The sequence below is a fragment of the Taurulus bubalis genome, assembly GCF_910589615.1.
Source record: "Taurulus bubalis genome assembly, chromosome: 1".
In the NCBI taxonomy this organism is placed as follows: Eukaryota; Metazoa; Chordata; class Actinopteri; order Perciformes; family Cottidae; genus Taurulus; species Taurulus bubalis.
In genome coordinates, this window is record NC_136589.1 from 29,499,117 (window position 1) to 29,516,358 (window position 17,242).

At 41.5% G+C, this 17,242-nt stretch overlaps 2 protein-coding genes across 2 annotated transcripts; both read right to left on the reverse strand.

Moving 5' to 3' along the window:
- Nucleotides 1–3,268: 3,268 nt before the first annotated feature.
- Nucleotides 3,269–12,290, reverse strand: LOC306734858 (phosphatidylinositol 4,5-bisphosphate 3-kinase catalytic subunit alpha isoform; the record flags this gene model as incomplete). Its single annotated transcript, XM_079216262.1, has 20 exons — nt 3,269–3,539; nt 3,725–3,876; nt 3,958–4,075; nt 4,248–4,418; nt 4,618–4,696; nt 5,063–5,184; nt 5,504–5,610; nt 6,450–6,621; nt 6,992–7,095; nt 7,190–7,354; nt 7,570–7,651; nt 7,763–7,887; nt 8,070–8,204; nt 8,683–8,835; nt 9,771–9,876; nt 9,981–10,066; nt 10,570–10,815; nt 11,169–11,419; nt 11,552–11,761; nt 11,939–12,290. 20 exons carry the CDS (start codon nt 12,288–12,290, stop codon nt 3,269–3,271), a joined length of 3,207 nt encoding a protein of 1,068 aa, XP_079072388.1.
- Nucleotides 12,291–15,263: 2,973 nt separating this feature from the next.
- Nucleotides 15,264–16,672, reverse strand: kcnmb2a (potassium large conductance calcium-activated channel, subfamily M, beta member 2a; the record flags this gene model as incomplete). Its single annotated transcript, XM_079215979.1, has 4 exons — nt 15,264–15,548; nt 15,828–16,023; nt 16,288–16,458; nt 16,617–16,672. The coding sequence occupies 4 exons, from the start codon at nt 16,670–16,672 to the stop codon at nt 15,264–15,266; spliced, it is 708 nt and encodes a 235-aa protein (XP_079072105.1).
- Between the last annotated feature and the right edge of the window lie 570 nt (nt 16,673–17,242).

A 17,242-nucleotide genomic window follows, 5' to 3' on the forward strand; every position in this document is an offset into this window, starting at 1 on the left:
CATAACCAGTGTTTGCGCTGCAACATGGCCAAAAAGAATATTTATAATGTTAACCAGGGCAAGTAGCATACAGCAATTAGAGCAAAATGTAACTCTTGAGTGTGTCACAAAGACATTTTTATAGTTTAAATTGTTAAAAAGGGTATTCTCTTGAGCCTTGCGGAAACCTCTCCAAACATGCATCCGGTCGCATTTTGCAGTATTCAAGCCAGGATGATTTTCTGTGCAGCGAATATGAGCAAGAGGTTCAAAGTTCAAGGGGCAAAGTCATGAGGAAATAGTATGTCCAAACTGAATGCACACTGCATGCAACAGTACAAACGTTGTTAGGGCAGCTGCAGAATGTACTAAAAGTAAAAAGAAAAAGGTATGCGATTTGGAACGCAATGTTTGTCAGTACTTGAGACTATCTATTAATATCAAAGTTTAAGGCCATTGTTTAAAGCAGTAAATAGGTTTTGTGTGTAGTTTTCTATTGGAAGATTGAGAAAAAGATTTCCTTGTTTGGCACAAATGTAAGGGTATTACTGACGCCTTATCCCACATGAATGTCAATCTTTCCACGAAGCACAACAAAGTGCCTTGTAAATTCCATACATTTTGCTTGCAAAACAAGGAGCGTAATAAAAATGCCTGGTAATCTATTTAGATAGGAAGAAATGTTTTTATTCAACAGTACAATAAATGAACGCATACAGTTTCTTATCAGACATTGTCATATGAGGATAACTAAAACAAGTATTTGAAGAGCTTTTATGATATATACTCAGATGGATATATAACTAACATATGGGTTCTGGTTCTTTTAAAACATGCAGGAAGCTTCTTCCTCCTTATTGTGCTTACAGACTTCCACTTAAAGCAAGATCGTACTCTGACAGCAGCATCAAGTCCTTGTCCTTCATTCAACAATCCACCTCTGCTTTGTCATTCATATAATTTCAACAACTAGAAGCTGTCTACTAGGTTTTGTATGAGGATGGTGCACGTTATGCATGATTCCTCCTTTTTCTCTTTTGGTTAGCAGTTACATTATACGAGTTTGCTTACATTTAAAAATACAAAAATATATTACCTCTGTAGTAATTCAAGGAAAGCATTTGCACATGTAGTAGCAGTTATCATTATCTGTTACCTTCATTGTAACTTTGTTGTACCTCACACAAGTAACAAGGTCTTTTCTGTACATGAAATTCAAGTAAACAACATCAGGTCAAAAAAAAAGAAAAGAAAAGTAGATATTCAAGGACCTCATGCATAATGCAGTGTGAGAAGAAGAAACAACAATTACAAAAGGGAAAAAGCATAATTTAGAGAGTTCTTCAATAAAGTTTATGGGGTGTAGTTCTCAGTTTGGGTCCGGCCCACTGCTCTGTCGCCTGTACAGAAGCACATGCATCTCACTAGCAGCGGTTTCCTGGGCATTTTTAAGTCCGGGGCCATGGACAGAAAACAAAAAGTGGACTTTCAGACAGACAGACTCAAGTGTCCAGGAAACCGCCCTGTTGTGTATCATTTGGTAAAGCTGGAACATTTACTGACCTCTTACATATGTGTCTGTGCAGTGAGCGAACCTGCGAAGACTATTCTTCCACACATAAGGGTGACAATCATAGGAAAGAAGCGGGAAGAAGACACTTGGAAGGTTGACAAAAATTCACTTCGGCTACTTTTCTTTACCTGGACGTCACGATCTGGGACCATATGGCAAATGTGAGGAGAGAGTCGGTCTTAATTTACCTGTCAAATCTGTGGTTGAGAACAAGGAGACAGGAGCAAAACTCAACGGATCAAACATTATACAGATTTGCTTAGATTGGAGCTCCAAATATAAACCTGGTAACGAGAAGCAAAAAGGCAGGGTCCAAAGGCGTTTTGTCACAGTTCTTTTTGTTGGGAAGAAGTAGACGATTCTGTTACAGTGCAGCATTTTTTTGTCCTCTTCCTTGTACTGTCTGTTCAAAGTTCACTGACACTCTTGTCTGTGTGATCATGTCGAGGGAGATGCATTTCTCTTTCTTGTTTTACTCTGACATCAACTTTTTCTATTTTTCTGCAGTATACAGTACATATTAGGAATCACAACTTGCATAGTGTAACAGCACTGCACACAAAAGGAACACTGCACATCCTTTTCCCCTGCGTTTCTTGCCTCTATCAGCTGAATAACCAATTCATAACATCTCTAACAGGCGACCATCAGAAAGGTTTTCTCCGGTCCGTCTGCGTTCCGACTGCGTGAGGTGGACGACGAACATCAACATCAGACAAAAAATAATACTGATAGACGAAACAAACAAAAACAAATACTGCAGAGATCAGTGCTACGAGTACAGACAAGAGACTTGGAATAGTCGTGACAATTTTTTTTCTCTTTTTTTTTTTTTTTTTTTAAACAATAAGACTTCCAAATAGCTGGGTTACACATCTAGTACTTTGGCTCAGTAGAAAATAGACTCAAAAAGGAATAATTGCACTGAATGCATACAAGTCTATGGATATACTACTGTACAAAAGTCAGTTATCTGGCATTATTTCTAAACTGAGGACACGTCGTCTGTAGGCTACAAATAAGTTGTTAGCGTTAAGTGTTAAATGCTATGTGCTTAACAACATGTCCCCTATCAGTTCTGCAATTAATGGTGATTGTTTTTTATGATTGTAAGGGGTAATCATGATTTTGTGGTCACCTGCCAGGCTTCTCATTGTCCCTTTCCTTCTGTCTCAGAGAGCCTGGCTGTGTGCGCCTATATCTTCCTCGCCTTCATCAGTTTAAAATAGGTAGTGGAAAAGAAGCAGTGAGTTCCTCTTTAGAAAAACAGTCTGTGCTCATGTACACCAGTTCATGACGTTGCTTTCTTAATGCTGATAGTTGTAGATGTACTTGATGGAATACAAAATAAAAATCTAGTAGTATAGTAGATAGTTTGTTCACACAAAAGAAGGCAAACGTTGTTGAGGTCCATTACACTTGCTCAGTTCCTATGAAGAAGACTGATGAAATATGACGTCATCTGAAGTTCATAGTGCAGGGAGAAAGAAAATCAGAAACAGGAGCATTTAGGCATTATGTCCCTGAAATAGGCCTTTCTAAGCACCCTTATTTTGTGGTGCTCTGGCAGGTAATGTTTCAGAGTCCCATGCTGGCAGAAGTACTACCAGGCTTTAGTGTGTTTGGGGAAATACCTTGCTCGCTTCTCAATCTTTTGGTTCTTAGTGTGCTGTTGTTGCCACAGTCTTTTTTACTCCTCTCGTATCAGTCATCATTTCAGTTCATGGCATGCTGGCGGATCGTGTGGAAGATCCAGTCCATCTTGGTAGTCCAGCCGCCGTGGTGAGCGTCGTTCATCTGCTTCATGAAGTAGTCCAGGGCCTCCTGCTCCGTCTTGTCCAAGGCCAGAGTCTTTCTGATGTAAGCAATGTCGTCAAATGACTGCAGCTCGGGCATCCCTGAGCCCAGCATCATGGAGAAGAGGTTGATGAAGAGGTTGGCATGCTGCCGGATTGCCAGGTACGCCTTGTAACACATCTCCTGGAACCTGAGAGAGGAGAAGGAAAAGAAAAGAAAATACAAAAAAGGGATACAAGACAAGTGTGTGATATTCCCCAAATCTGCCACATACAGTAGAATACAATCTCCCATTTTGATTTAACTTTGGCATTTTTTAGAACTCAATGATGGTTCATCTTTTATCCCGAGAAAACAAACTGTTGCTGGTATTACCTTTCAAACTCCCTTGTTTTGGTGCACTCTTGAGTTCCTTTGCTAATAACGATCAAGAAGTCCTGTGTGAGCACAAAGGGCACTCGTTCTCTCTTATACCCAAACTTCTTCTTTTTGTGGTCGAGGAAATGGCCAAAGTCTATGTGGAACAGCTGTGAAAAGTAAATATGAATTAGTAAAAAAATTTAAGAGAGAACCAGAATGTTTGCATGGAATCATAATGCAATCTTTACCTGTCCATCATCTTTGACCATGATGTTGCTATTGTGTCTGTCCCCTATGCCCAGGATAAACGTGGCTACACAGTAGCCTGCACAAGACCGCGTGAACAGATCTATGGCCTGGTCATACCTAAGAAAGTGGAAAAATACTTTTGTCTCAGAGACAAATCAGGGTCCGTATCCAAGTATTCCCATTTAAAAATAAATGATGTGTTTTTAGACACTAAATCCTCACGGTAGTCTTCATATTATCACTAACACGATAAGGAAAAGCTGTATAAATCACTGTTTTTGCCACTCACATCTCTCCCTTGTTCTTATCCTTCAGCCACTGATGCAGTGTGTGGCTGTTGAACTGCAGTGCCCCCTTTAGGCCTCCTTTACACTGGATCTGCATGATGGTGTGAGAGTTCCTCACCACCTCAATCAAACCCACACAGTCACCGATTGACAGACAACCATACGGCAGCATCCTGGAGGAGGAAGGACAAGAAACATAAAAGGGAGGTAGAAATAATTAGGGCAGTGATGGACTTCATATGAAATGACTTGTGGTGACTTGCAGGGGTTGCCACTAATATGCATTCAGGTATGAGTGCCGAACATGAAAGTATCCAGCGCCTGTTAATATGCACCTGCATCCTTGCCGTCATGGTGAAGTGAGGAGCCTACCTGAGATCAAGGCCTTGGTTCTGCCAGATGTTCTCCATTATCCTAATGATCTGCAGCGTCAGCATGTCCTGCCTCAGATCTGCGGAGGGAGAGAGAGACGAGGAGGTGGGTGACAGTAAGGTGAATATTAGCTGCTTCATTGCCCTTTGATCAACTCCACAATGCATTATGGAGCAGAGTTGTCAAAGTACATTTTGCCAGATGGTGCAGCAAAACGCTCAAGCAGCTGCACTTAAGTGTGACTCCAATAATGTGGCTTGTTCTTTCAGAATTCTATGTAAAGAACATCGATGGGGATGTGTTTGTGTGCCATGACATGCCCCACAGGCATAGAATGAATTATGCTGCATGCTCAGCAGAAACTTTTTCAAGTCTGTGTGTGTGTGTGCTGATACACAGCACGGGTCGGCAAATAGAAGCAAGAGAGACACGAGGGAAAACTCACCATCTCCATTTTTGAAGATTATTTCGTTGTTCTGAAAGAGCAGCTCTGACATCATATCTGGGTTTTCCCAGTTAAGCCATAGCGGCCGCTTGGCTGATGACATCATCCTGCATTCCTCCAGGCTGAAACAGAGACAGGTATATGTTTGAGGAAATGTGTCTGCGCTCCCGAGTCCTGACTCAATACAAAATATACATTATTTCATCCCAAGCAAGTCACGTGGACTCTGTTTGCTATAAAATGAGGCGGTTCTTTAAGAGCATGGAGTTCATTATGTCCCTAAATATATTCTATATACACACAAAGCACTGGCATTTAATGACATAATAACATGTTCAGCCTTCAAGAGGAAAAGGCTAAAGCAACACCTGCAAATTAAATTCATATTAAATGCCAGGCCTTTTTCAGAGGAGGGAGTGAGATGAGACAGTGCGGATGTACCGGAGGTTTCCCAGCTGATGTGCTGGATTCAGTGGGGAGGTGAAGTTCTGCAGGGCGTCCATGTAATCAGGCCTTCTCATCTGCTCCACCAGAAACTTCATTTGCACCTTAAAAGGAGAGACACCAAACAGTAGTTTTAGACAGCTGGCAAGTCCCTCAGCCTGGTGGACGTACAGCGAGTACAGTCTGCTTGCTGCTGATTTTCAACAGCAAAATTATTAACCTTCACAAGGAGCTGAATGCAGCTTCTACGAGCACCCTTTGTGTGGCTGGATGCTGGTCATTTCATCAATGATTAACGCTACTGCTGAGTTGATATTGTTACATTAAGATATAAAGTCCATTTGCTAGTACCAATACATTTGCTTAGAAACGGCCTTTACTTACATTTCTTTTAAGTGAAGGTCTTTATTTGCTTTATTTGAGTGCAATTATAACAGATAGACCTTTTTGTCTGATGTACCATTGTATAAGTAATTCCATCCAATTCTAATACAGAGTGAAATTCATTTGCTATTGCTGCACTTCTCACTTCCTTAAAATGCTTTTACTGTGAAGTAGTGTTGACCTTCAATAACAGCAGCTGAACATCAATAAAATACAGTCAAACTGAATTAAACAGAAAAAAAGAAGATACATACATATACATATATATATATATATATATATATATATATATATATATATATGAAAAAGTATGCTTAACATTATCACAAGTCATGCCAGCGTGTATTTAAGAATATTCTGTATTAACATATGGCTATTATTGAAAATATCATTCTGTTTTTTTAGAAATGTGTGGTTGAAATATATTTAGTAAGCAACTGTCCAAACTTAATCATTCCATTGCATTGTACTGTGGCCTGATCCGATGGTCCAGATGTTGTCAAGATTAAACACAACGATTCAGTGAATCACAATTAACAGCTGCCCGCCGTCAGATTACCTTCTGCGCCTCATCTTTTTTCTCCTGTTTGAGGAGGTCAGTGAGATTGATGAGTTTCTCCATGGCCTCCACCTGTCTGCTCAGGTGCTTCAGATACATGCCACAGGCCCGGCAGTAGGACTCCAACAGTAGCCCAAACCGCTGGCTCACTGTCTTGTTGTGCATCTCTGACCTACAAAAGAAAAACAATGAAGAGGCTGTCATTGACTGACATCACATAACTTTCTTGAATTTAATGTGACTGGGGACCAGACAATTTAAAAGGGAAACGTTGCAGGTTTTCAACCAGCTTTATAACATTGCAATGTGGGTGGTTTGTGAAGATGTTCGGCTTTCCTTCGTGTTTCCGGCTCCCGGAGCTGCCCGCTCATGTCTGTCGATTGCTTGAAACGCGTAAACCGGTGGCATTGCAACAACACAAAGCTGTTTGAAAATTGGCAACGTTTCCCCGTAATCGTCATTCAAACATCAGTTTAACCTTTCAAGTCGCATACAAACGGCTCCACATATTCTTGAAAGAAGACCTTTATTAATTAACTCACTTTAAATGCCAAAAGAAAAAATGTCCTATCCTCTGATTGGTTAACGCCTTTTTCAGCAGGAAGCGTGCCAGTGGGTTATCGAGGTACTGCTCATACTTTAGAACCTGGGCACAAAAAAATAGAAAATACCATCAAACTTTATTTACCTAAAAACACTACTACAATATATTAAACTGAAGCATTAACTGAACCACACACCTGAACCAGTTGAATGAGGTACTGGGAGAGTTTGTCATCAGTTAAGTATTTCTCAAGGCACTTTACAGCAAACTCTCTGATCATAGGATCAGGGAAGTTGCAATCAAGCAACTCCATGGCTTGCTCTGGCTTGATAGCAGGCCAGTCCTTCAGGAGGCAATACATCTGAAATGAAAAAAGAAAAACATCACTGACTTCAGATATATATGTTATTAGCATACTTGCATTTTTAAACAACCCTCCAAGACACAAGACAGTGTGTTCTATCTGTGTAAATAACAGCTGATGTGCATTAGTATTACAACTAAGTAAGGCACACACCTATTTCCCAGAGTAATGTCCTTCAAAAGATTGTGTCAGTAGTGGAAACATGAGCTTACCTGAGCAATCTCATCTCTTGAGTTCCATTTCACAGCCAGGAGGATCTTGGGAAGGATCTCTGGCATGTTGACGCAGTCTTGTCTGAAATAGTTTGGGAAGAGAATAAATGAATACATTGACTTTTATGTAAAATGAAATGGTTTTGACCCCTTAGAAACCCCATATATTGGCATGCAAGTGCACACCCATTACCTGTGTCTCCATAGAAAGTCTTTTTCCTGCTCAGTGATTTCAGACAGTGGATCTCTGTTACACACCAGTCGTAGCTGCTCATTGTCAGTGTCCGTCAGGGGGTTGTCGCGCGCCAGCCTGTTACTCTAAGACACCATATAACACAAAAAATTAAAACTGAACAACGTCAGTGCCGGATTGTGTCACATAAAAGTTCAAGGGAAGTTACTATCTGTGGTGTGAGTGAACAACAATGTAGCGGCTGCTCAGAACGATAATCAGATCTCAGTCAAACAAAACACATCAAAATGAATTCTCGTTATCTTACCAAACCGGTGTGGCAGTAATTAAAGCCAAGCTCTCTGGATATATTCCAGTTTGCATGGTCCTCAATGATGGTCATTTCAGGGTACTTGACAGGGCAACTGAAATGGTCAAACTCCAGCTCCAGACAAGGGGTTTCCTGCAGGTTTAGAAAGTGGTGCAAGGGGAAAGGTGTTTACTGTATTCAAAGAAAGGTGCCTGTGTCAATGAGTATTTAATTAGGTGGGATAAGAGGCTTGGTTGATTTAACCAAAGCAGCTTAAATCCGGCCCTGAAAATCTACAGGTCGTCACCAGCTCGATTTAAACTCGGTAATGAGGCTTAGAGGTCAGTCGCAGACATGAGCGTAATACATAGTTGAAAAGCTTTGAAAAGATTATTATGTTTTATGCCATGTTGTTCTATCGTCTTTGAGTTTTAATATGCTGATCCACATAATTGAAAGAAATCTTTAACAACCTTCGGACTTTAAACAACATTAAAATTCTAATACTTGGGTACGTGTACAGTTTTTTTTGTGCAAAAAACTGTCAAACAAACTGCCAAAGGACAACTTTAAACACTACTGGAAGCACAAACCACGAGTGAGCAACACAATGTTGACATTTGCTGCTCACCTTGTTTGGGTTGGATCCTGTTACACCGATAGGGTTGAGCAGGTCTTCCATGCCGTGTGGGACAGGCCATAGATTGAGTGCCATCTTCCCTGCTACTAATGTGTGGGTGTAGTCAAACAGGTTAATGTTGCCCCAGGCGAGAGGACAGTGCTCCTGCAGGAAAATACCAGAAAGATGATGCATATGAAAATGAGTAGAGGGGCAACCGCTCGAGGCTATGGAACAGACAGGTGCAGTGCAAGTAAGTCGTTTATTTCCCGTGCTTATATTAGCTGTGTCAACTGCTTTAATTCAAATAAAAATCGAACAATAGATTTGAATATGTTTTTTTTTATTTATTTTTTTAAATAGCCCTTCCATTTAACATTCTGTTATGACCTTTATATAAAAGGAAGGGTATATGTAATCCAGGATTACTGTTTTACCTCATTGATATCAGCCTTATTGTTGACTGTCGACTCTCCTACTGCCCTGTCAAAGCTGTATTAAGTTACTGTTCATGCAAACTAAACATGTCCTACTCCTGCTGCTTCGCATAAATTTAACTCACTGAAGTGTCTTATATTGTGAAGTACTCGGACACAGGAAATGCAATGCATTTGTCCCGAAGGTTATTGTTCTTAATAACTGCGTCTACAAAACATGACATTGTAATTTTGGGTACTTTTAGACAGACGATCCATTTCATCTATTGCAGAAAGTAATAAAACAAGAGAGCAACCACATTGAGCCTTCACATGACAAGCTTCACACCTTCAACTCCTCAGCTAAGTAACTCTCTCCCTCGAGTCTGCCCTGCTGTTGCAGAAAACCACTTAAGTCCCACACATCATGAAATCAGATCACAGTTGCTCATGGCATTACGGAAGAAGGCAAATTACTGATTAACTTTGGTATTAAAACAGTGCTAGTTTGTTTGGCTGCACTGAAAGCAGATACACCAGTTGCTTTTTTGACATGTCTTACAAAGTAGTTGCTCGAGGAGTGTATACTGTAGTATTAAAACACATTTGTTGTGACAACCAGTAATCACAATGTTGTCAAATCTACCAAAGATGTAATCTTAAGCATTAAAGCTTTGTGCCAACCTCTTTAGCTCCCTTCCTTCCTTTCACAGAGCAGATGGAGAGGCAGAGTCGGGCAGCACGAGGGATGTCTGGAATGTACATGTCGTAGTTCAGCCACTCGTTCCACCTGGAATAAACAGGGAAGGTACCATTAACATAATCAATCACATTACTGTCACACAGCTCAGTGAAATCCCAGAGTATATAAAGGCATTCTTCACTGTGTACTACCTAGGGTTGGAGCAGGGCACGCGCTGGGTGTTGACATTGTCACACAACTGCTCTCCACCGTGGTATATCCCAGTCCTGACGTAGATCTAGAGCAGCCACAAGAACAAATGGGATGGTAAATGGACCAGTACTTGTATAGCGCTTTTCTAGTCTTTCGACCACTCAAAGCGCTTGCACACTACTTGTCATCATTCACCCATTCATACACTGATGGCAGGAGCTAAGCCACCTGCTCATCAGGACTAGCTAACCAGTAGGCACAGCTACGGGAGAAATTTGGGGTTAAGTGTCTTGCCCAAGGATACATTGATATGGGCTAGCGGAGCCGGGGATCGAACCGCCGATCCTCTGATTGAAGGACGACCCCGCTCACCACTGAACCACAGTTTTATATACTAATCTGGTAAAGATATCGTTCACTGCATGTCTGACTCCATGAAGTGAAGAACACTGTGCAACATCTTCTAATAACCTCCAAGGTAGTGGAGATGTGAGATAACAGTCAGAATGTATTTTTGTCAAACCAGAACAAAGCAGGGAAGCTATAAATAAAACAAGGTGAAGTAGTCATAGCACCACACCGCTGTACCTTGTCAATGTCTCTGATGTTGACATTGACGTAAGTGGCGCACAGTATCCTGATCCTCAGCGTTCCGTTGATAGTCCAGAGAGACTTGGTGGCTGTTTCCCCATTCATGTAAGGCGTTGCTGTGGATATTCGCCTTGCATATGACGGCATAGTGAAGTTGTCTATGGGCAGCTGGGAATACAGGCTGTCTTTTGCCATTAGCATCAAGTTGGGCATCCGTCCCAACATGATACAGCTGCGCACATACTGTCAAGGACACACAAAGTGACATTTTGAAGCAGCCATAATTGTGACATTTTGAAGCCATTCATGCTGTTTGACATTTTGACGCCCTTTCATACAATTTTGAGGTTCATCAACATGAAAATTATTAGATGGTACAACTCAGCAGCAACAGAGACATTCAGTACTTTGTACTTGTATACCGTGATGTATACGGTCTCTATTCTTCAATCAGCACAATTTCTCATACATTTTGTTTAATGTCATAAATGTCAAGAACATTTGTGTTGGATGATAATTTGATGTGAAATGCATCTCTCCCCCCCACTAAGTACAATAGCATCAGACGCAGCACACGTAAGATTAAATTAGATTACCTTGTACTGACTCAGAGGGTATTTCTCCAGTAAGTACTCGTCACAGCCACAGACTTTGAGGATGTACTTTCCCTGATACTCCTGTACACACATCTTTAACTGCTCCTGGGAGAGCAGCATGCTACGTGTCTTCTTACGGATGGCTTCGGCAATCACCTGCTCTGGCACATAGTCATGGTTGATCTTCAGGGTATACTTCTGCTTGTCATTGCTGGGTGACACAATAACCCATATGACCACGATGATTTGACCTGAGGGAAAGAGTACAAAAGATCTAATTGAAGAAACGTACAATCTTTTTTTTTTAAATGCAGTGAAGGACCAAACAACAAAACTCTCATTGTACGGATAGTACATTTTGAGCGCAAAGAAAAATGTCCCACCTTTATCTAGCTTGTTATAGTAGTGCCTGGGAAGTTCCACAGAAGATTCTACATTGGGAGGATATACGTACAAAGCTCTGCTGTGGGGTCCGTTAGTGTCTCTAAGGTCCACAGCCTCTTTGCAAACATTTAAAATGTTCCTTCTGAAGTCCTGCACTTCTGAGTCTTTCACCAAATCAAACTCACATATAGGCATTCCAATGGCAAAACCTGAAAAGAACAACAAGTGCTTAATAAAAGCATTTTTCATGACATGTGAACAACAGTAGAACAGTATTATGTCAATTCCCCTGACTGTGGGGAATGACAATACCAAGGCCAACACAGTACATTACTGTATCGTACAGCAGATTGTTATGGAATTGCATAATGATTCATGAACCATACCTATCTCTCTGTTGAGAATTTTCTCTTCTCTGTTGCCTACTGGCTCGATGACTTTTAAGAAGGCCTGGAAGAGCCTAAGATCGCACAACCTCCTGGTCTCATCGTAAAACTCCTCCCGCTCTGCCTCCTGGGTGACACTGACAAAGATGTAGGAGCTCTCCTCCTGCAGCAGATGGTAAAGAGGGTACTTCCTGGCCTCTTTGAAAAGCTCATGCTTGACTGTAATCAGCGTGGCCTCCCGGAGGCACTCCAACGTGAGAATCATGCCATTTGGCAGAAGGCAGTCCACGAGGATGCTGGGGGGCATCAAGTGCATCCCCCATAGTTCTCCCGAGGAAGGCCTTGGAGGCATGGTCGGGCCAACAAATCTGCTATTTTCAGAGTCCACTAATTATCACATGTGCAATGTCAACCAACTGTGAGAAAGAAGGAAACGGAATTATAGAAGAATCACTGACCTGTGCACAATAATGCAAAACACTTTGTTGTAAACATTTGACTTCAACGATTCTAGAGTTGCATAGTGACAGCATATAGATATGCTAAATATACACTTCTGGGGGTACCCCAATTTAACATGGGTTGCCAAAAAATTATATAATATTCAGTAAACAGCACAACAGGGAATGCCTGCAGCACCACCATATATTTCTTCGTTGAGTGTCTTTGAGCCGATTATATTGCTCATGAAGTTACTTTCGTTCAATCTGACAGGACTGATAGCAACACATCCATTAGCCCTTTAGTCGGCTAACTGTAACGAGCAGGAATGTAAGAGGTCACTGCACACTTCTGTAAATCACTCTAACGTGAACACCGTTAGCTAACCTAAAGACAACACAGCCTGTCATCACATCAGACCGAACAATCTACGAAAATAACTTTCACTTGAGTGAGCTGGTGTTAAAATAACTCGCGCTAGCTCAAAGAGGGCAGCGATGAACCGATAGATGTCGAATGAACGCGCTTCACAAAGCATGTAAACAAACACATTAGTCACGTTAGTTAACTGCTAACGCAGCGAAGTCATCGCTCGTCTCCTCGACTAGCTAGTTCGTGCTGTGCTGCTCGGCGGATTCACGTAAAGTGTTGTTTCTCAGCTCTCTAGCCAAGTTCAGTCAGCAGACCAATGTCATCTAACGCTACGATGTGAATACCTCGACTGATACACAAGCTAATGTCAGTCTGGGGAAACGTCAACGTGAGCCGCGTTTGAATAACAGTAAAGAGAGAGCACACACACAGAAACACGACAGAAACACACACACAAAGCTACCTGTGTCAGATAGCCAACCGGTTAGCCGCGAAGCTAGTCTGCCAGTTAGCAGCTGCTAGCTGAAGTCTCCTCGCGTTCGTCCATCCAAACAATGACGCCGAGGGGTCGGACCCGATGTGGGGGGGGGGCAAGACGCCCGCTATCTCCCAGTAATCTTGTCAATATGCTGCGGTGGAATAAGTCTGTAATGCTTCATGGTGTTCTTCATCGTGCTGTCCCGAAAATAACCCGAACGGTTTGGTAGCACGCTAGCTCTGCATAGCTAACGATAGCCTGCTCGAACGCTGCTAGCAGGCTCATCATCATGGACCGCCCTCCCGCACAGAGTGAGCTGGAGAAAGCGGGTTGTCGTGAGAGGAGACGGGGAGTGGAAACCGCTTGTTCCCTGTTTACTTCAGTAAGACGTGAAATGCCACTAAGTAGCGTTAGTAGATGAGAAAAGCAGTGTGCTGTGGCTATGAGCCGAAAACAGTCCTGTCAGAACCGGCACGTGTGTGTCGGGAGCCCGCAGAACAAAGGATGGAGGAGGAAAATTAGTACAGGGAGTTGTATGATTCATAAATTATAGGACATACAATTTACTCTGCTTTTTGTTGACTATCTTTACAACTGCATACTCTTTTCAGTTGGACGTTATAAGCAACATACAATTATATATAAAAGACTATATAATAAATCCCCTCTGGTCAAATCAATAACTCAACTAGAACTCCGTTACACTGTTGTTTGTTTGTTTGGTTAACTACATCTTTGCACTATTGATTTGTTAAGTTCATTTAATGTTATTCTATTCTATTTTTTGTATATATATTGTGCATTTATATATTTAATATTGCTTTACTTGTATAAATGCTGCTGTAAAAAAACAAGTTCCCCTTAAGATTAATCAACTGTATCTATCTATCTATTTGTGTGTTTTGATGGAGATAAAACCTTTTGGAACCCTTTTCTATTTTCTATCTTCAAAATAAGCAAACAAAGAAGGTTTGTGCAGACTCGGCAGAAGTATGTGCTCTCTGTGTGGTTTCTAGTGCACAAACAGCTTGGGGAGATGCTCCTTTATTTCTGCTGTATGGCCACAGCGTGTGACCATATCGCTTAGAACAGTCACTGCAAAAAAAAAAATATATATATTGTTCTGCTGTTTATTTATGAGATAATCTGTCGGTGGATGCAGTAGTGTTTGTGTTGAAGAGTGAACTTGTGACTCTGAAATCTGTGATCAGAAGGAATTCTTTGGGCCTAAAGCTTTGTTTGGTAAACTTAAATGTTAAACTTAAACGTTATAAGCAACATAACACTGTATATAAAAGACTATATAATAAATCCCCTCTGGTCAAATCAATAACTCAACATTGTATAATAATGTCTCAATCACTTCGATTTTTGAATTTAGAACAGTTTAGAAAAAGACAAAGAACTCATGTCAGGTTATGTACACCATATGTTCATTAATGAAAGACAATTCATAATGAGAGACCAACACATATAATTTGGTCACTCAGAGAGTAGATAACAAATAGAAACATATTATTGTCCTGTAATCGCATGTGATCATCAAAATATATAAAAGTTGGAGATAGTTCTCAAAGTTATTCCTCAACATACAACAACTTAACATTGCATACAAAAAACATTTTAGACATACAGCAGTGTTTTCTCCCGTCAATTTAAGTACAGGTTGGTATTGTCACTATACAAGCACATGCTCATATATAGATCATATTTGAGATTCAGAATGTAACAAACTCTTGTAAACACGTACCCATAAAACATTTTACAATGCTTTGAAACCATGCATATCCAGTCATAGTTTCCCCTGTATAACAGCCAGTTACATCTCTAACAGTTTCCCCCTTGGAACATTCAGTTCACTTTTATAAACGGTCACATCCTCGATCTGGAGAGAGTCAGCTGCTCCGGATGTCTCAGACGAAGAGGAAAGTTTGCAAGAGGTCACAGCAAGGTTGTTTGGTAGAAACAATCCCTTTCATGTCATGTCTTTCCATCACTAAATCAGCATATGCTTTGACAGCTGCTGCATGAATTTCACCTCTTGATCTTCCCTATCTCTTCGCACAGTCTGGAGAGGTACTGCGTGAGCTTCACCATCACGATAATGAGGGCCCCTCCTGTGAGCATGCAGGAGGGCCAGAGCAGCGAGTGGAAGATAACACTGTGGTCGTACAGCCTCGTCAGGAGAACGGCCTCCTGCAGCTCACTTGGGTCGTAGTAACAGGGGACCTGCTGGTTCACCGTCAGACGCTCGGAGATGTTCATGATCACGACATGCATGGCCACGCTGTCCTTCTGGCACCTGGGCACGTAGACGCACTGCAAGGACAGGATTGAGGGTCACCAAGGTCATCTAGAGGGCAATCAGTTAGTCATACTTTCCGTTTTGGGGATGGCTGCTGAGCTTATTATACAATATTCAAATACATCACCCTCTATGTATCATCTTTCAGCTTGACCAGGAAAAATCCTATCGACTAACATTTTCTGAATCGGGAGCAGAGTAAGTCTACAATCAGGTCAGCGTCTGACAGCCATTTTCAACATTTGAAACGGTTCAGTAATTTTCAGTATTTTCCTTGCTGGCACTGTACTCACTTCAGAGCTGGTGTCTTGGGTCTCCTCATTGTGAGATAAACGGGTGACACGGCCCGTGTTATTGATGCTCACGTAGACCTGCAGACAGGGGTATTTGGAGACTCTCCAGCAGTCTGACCCACAGTTGTAGGAACAGTTCATGTCTGCTGTGACCGTGGAGTTGAGTACAACACACACACCCTCCTCAGTCCACACACTGTGTTGACATTTAAATGAAGATCCAATTTAATGCAAAAAAAAAGAGCAGAAAACATTTTGGGGATCTGATGGTATGAAATCGGCTTGAGGTGTAATTCGTTCCTGAAAATCAAGTATTCATTTTTGCAATTTTCAGGTTGAGAGAGCACTGGAAGCAGTTTGTCAACACGCACATATGATGAATAAAACATGTTTCCTACAGAAATATCTGTTAAATGCTTTATAGGGGGAGAAAAATAATACTTGAACAACAGGCCTGTACCTGTCTGCGTAGAAGCGTAATATCGTGATCCCCAGGACAAAGTACATCATGACTGAAGAGAGGATCATCCCGAGTCCCAGGGAAATGGCACGATCTTCACCCGGCTTTAGAGCTGTCACTGTCTTCTTCTTGTCCAATAAATCTACGTCACAAACTTTCTGATAGATTGACCTAATAATGAGGAAAGTGAGAAGACCTTATTTTCTTTTCAAGTTACAATATCAATATTATTACATCAAATATAGAGTTTAAAGAGTTTCTCCCGTGGCCATGGACGCCCTCTTTTTCTCCTTTGCAAGGCAAATTTCAAGCCCGAATTGGTATGTTACCTTTCATTTCCTCGGCCTGCCCCTGCTGTATTTTTTGCCCCCACCACGAAAAACATCTTTCCTGATGATCCACGCGCTCCTTTGCTGGCTGAGGTGGAGCGGAAGGATTGCTGAAAAGACCTGTGAATTAAAGCCAGTTTGTTGCCATGTTGAGCACTGGCATAAACTTTCACCACCAGGATCATAAACACAACCGAAATCACTGGTCACCCGTTACAAAGCAAATATGTCAGACGCCAAATCATACTGTACCTTTGGTGCATTGTTGCTGCCAAACTCACTAGTTTGTAAATATGTCCTGTTTTGTACAAAAGAACTATGAAGTATGCCTCTCCTGATAACCCTGCAAAGAGAAGTTCCTGCTTATCTGAGTATTATGCAGTGTTGAGACAGGAAGCGCCCCTGATATAGTGGTCTCCACCAGGTAAACATCTCATTTTGAACACAAAGAAACGCTACAAAGGGTAAACAAGATGACAGATAGCCACAGATGAAAGGTGTTAATGCTGATGAGGCGCTCGTGAAAAACCTGCCTGTTGTATCCTGAACACTTCTGCTGTCAACACAAAGTCATTGGGTCCTCTTTTAGCACAACAACAACATGTCCTCTTGCTCTCTGCTGGTCC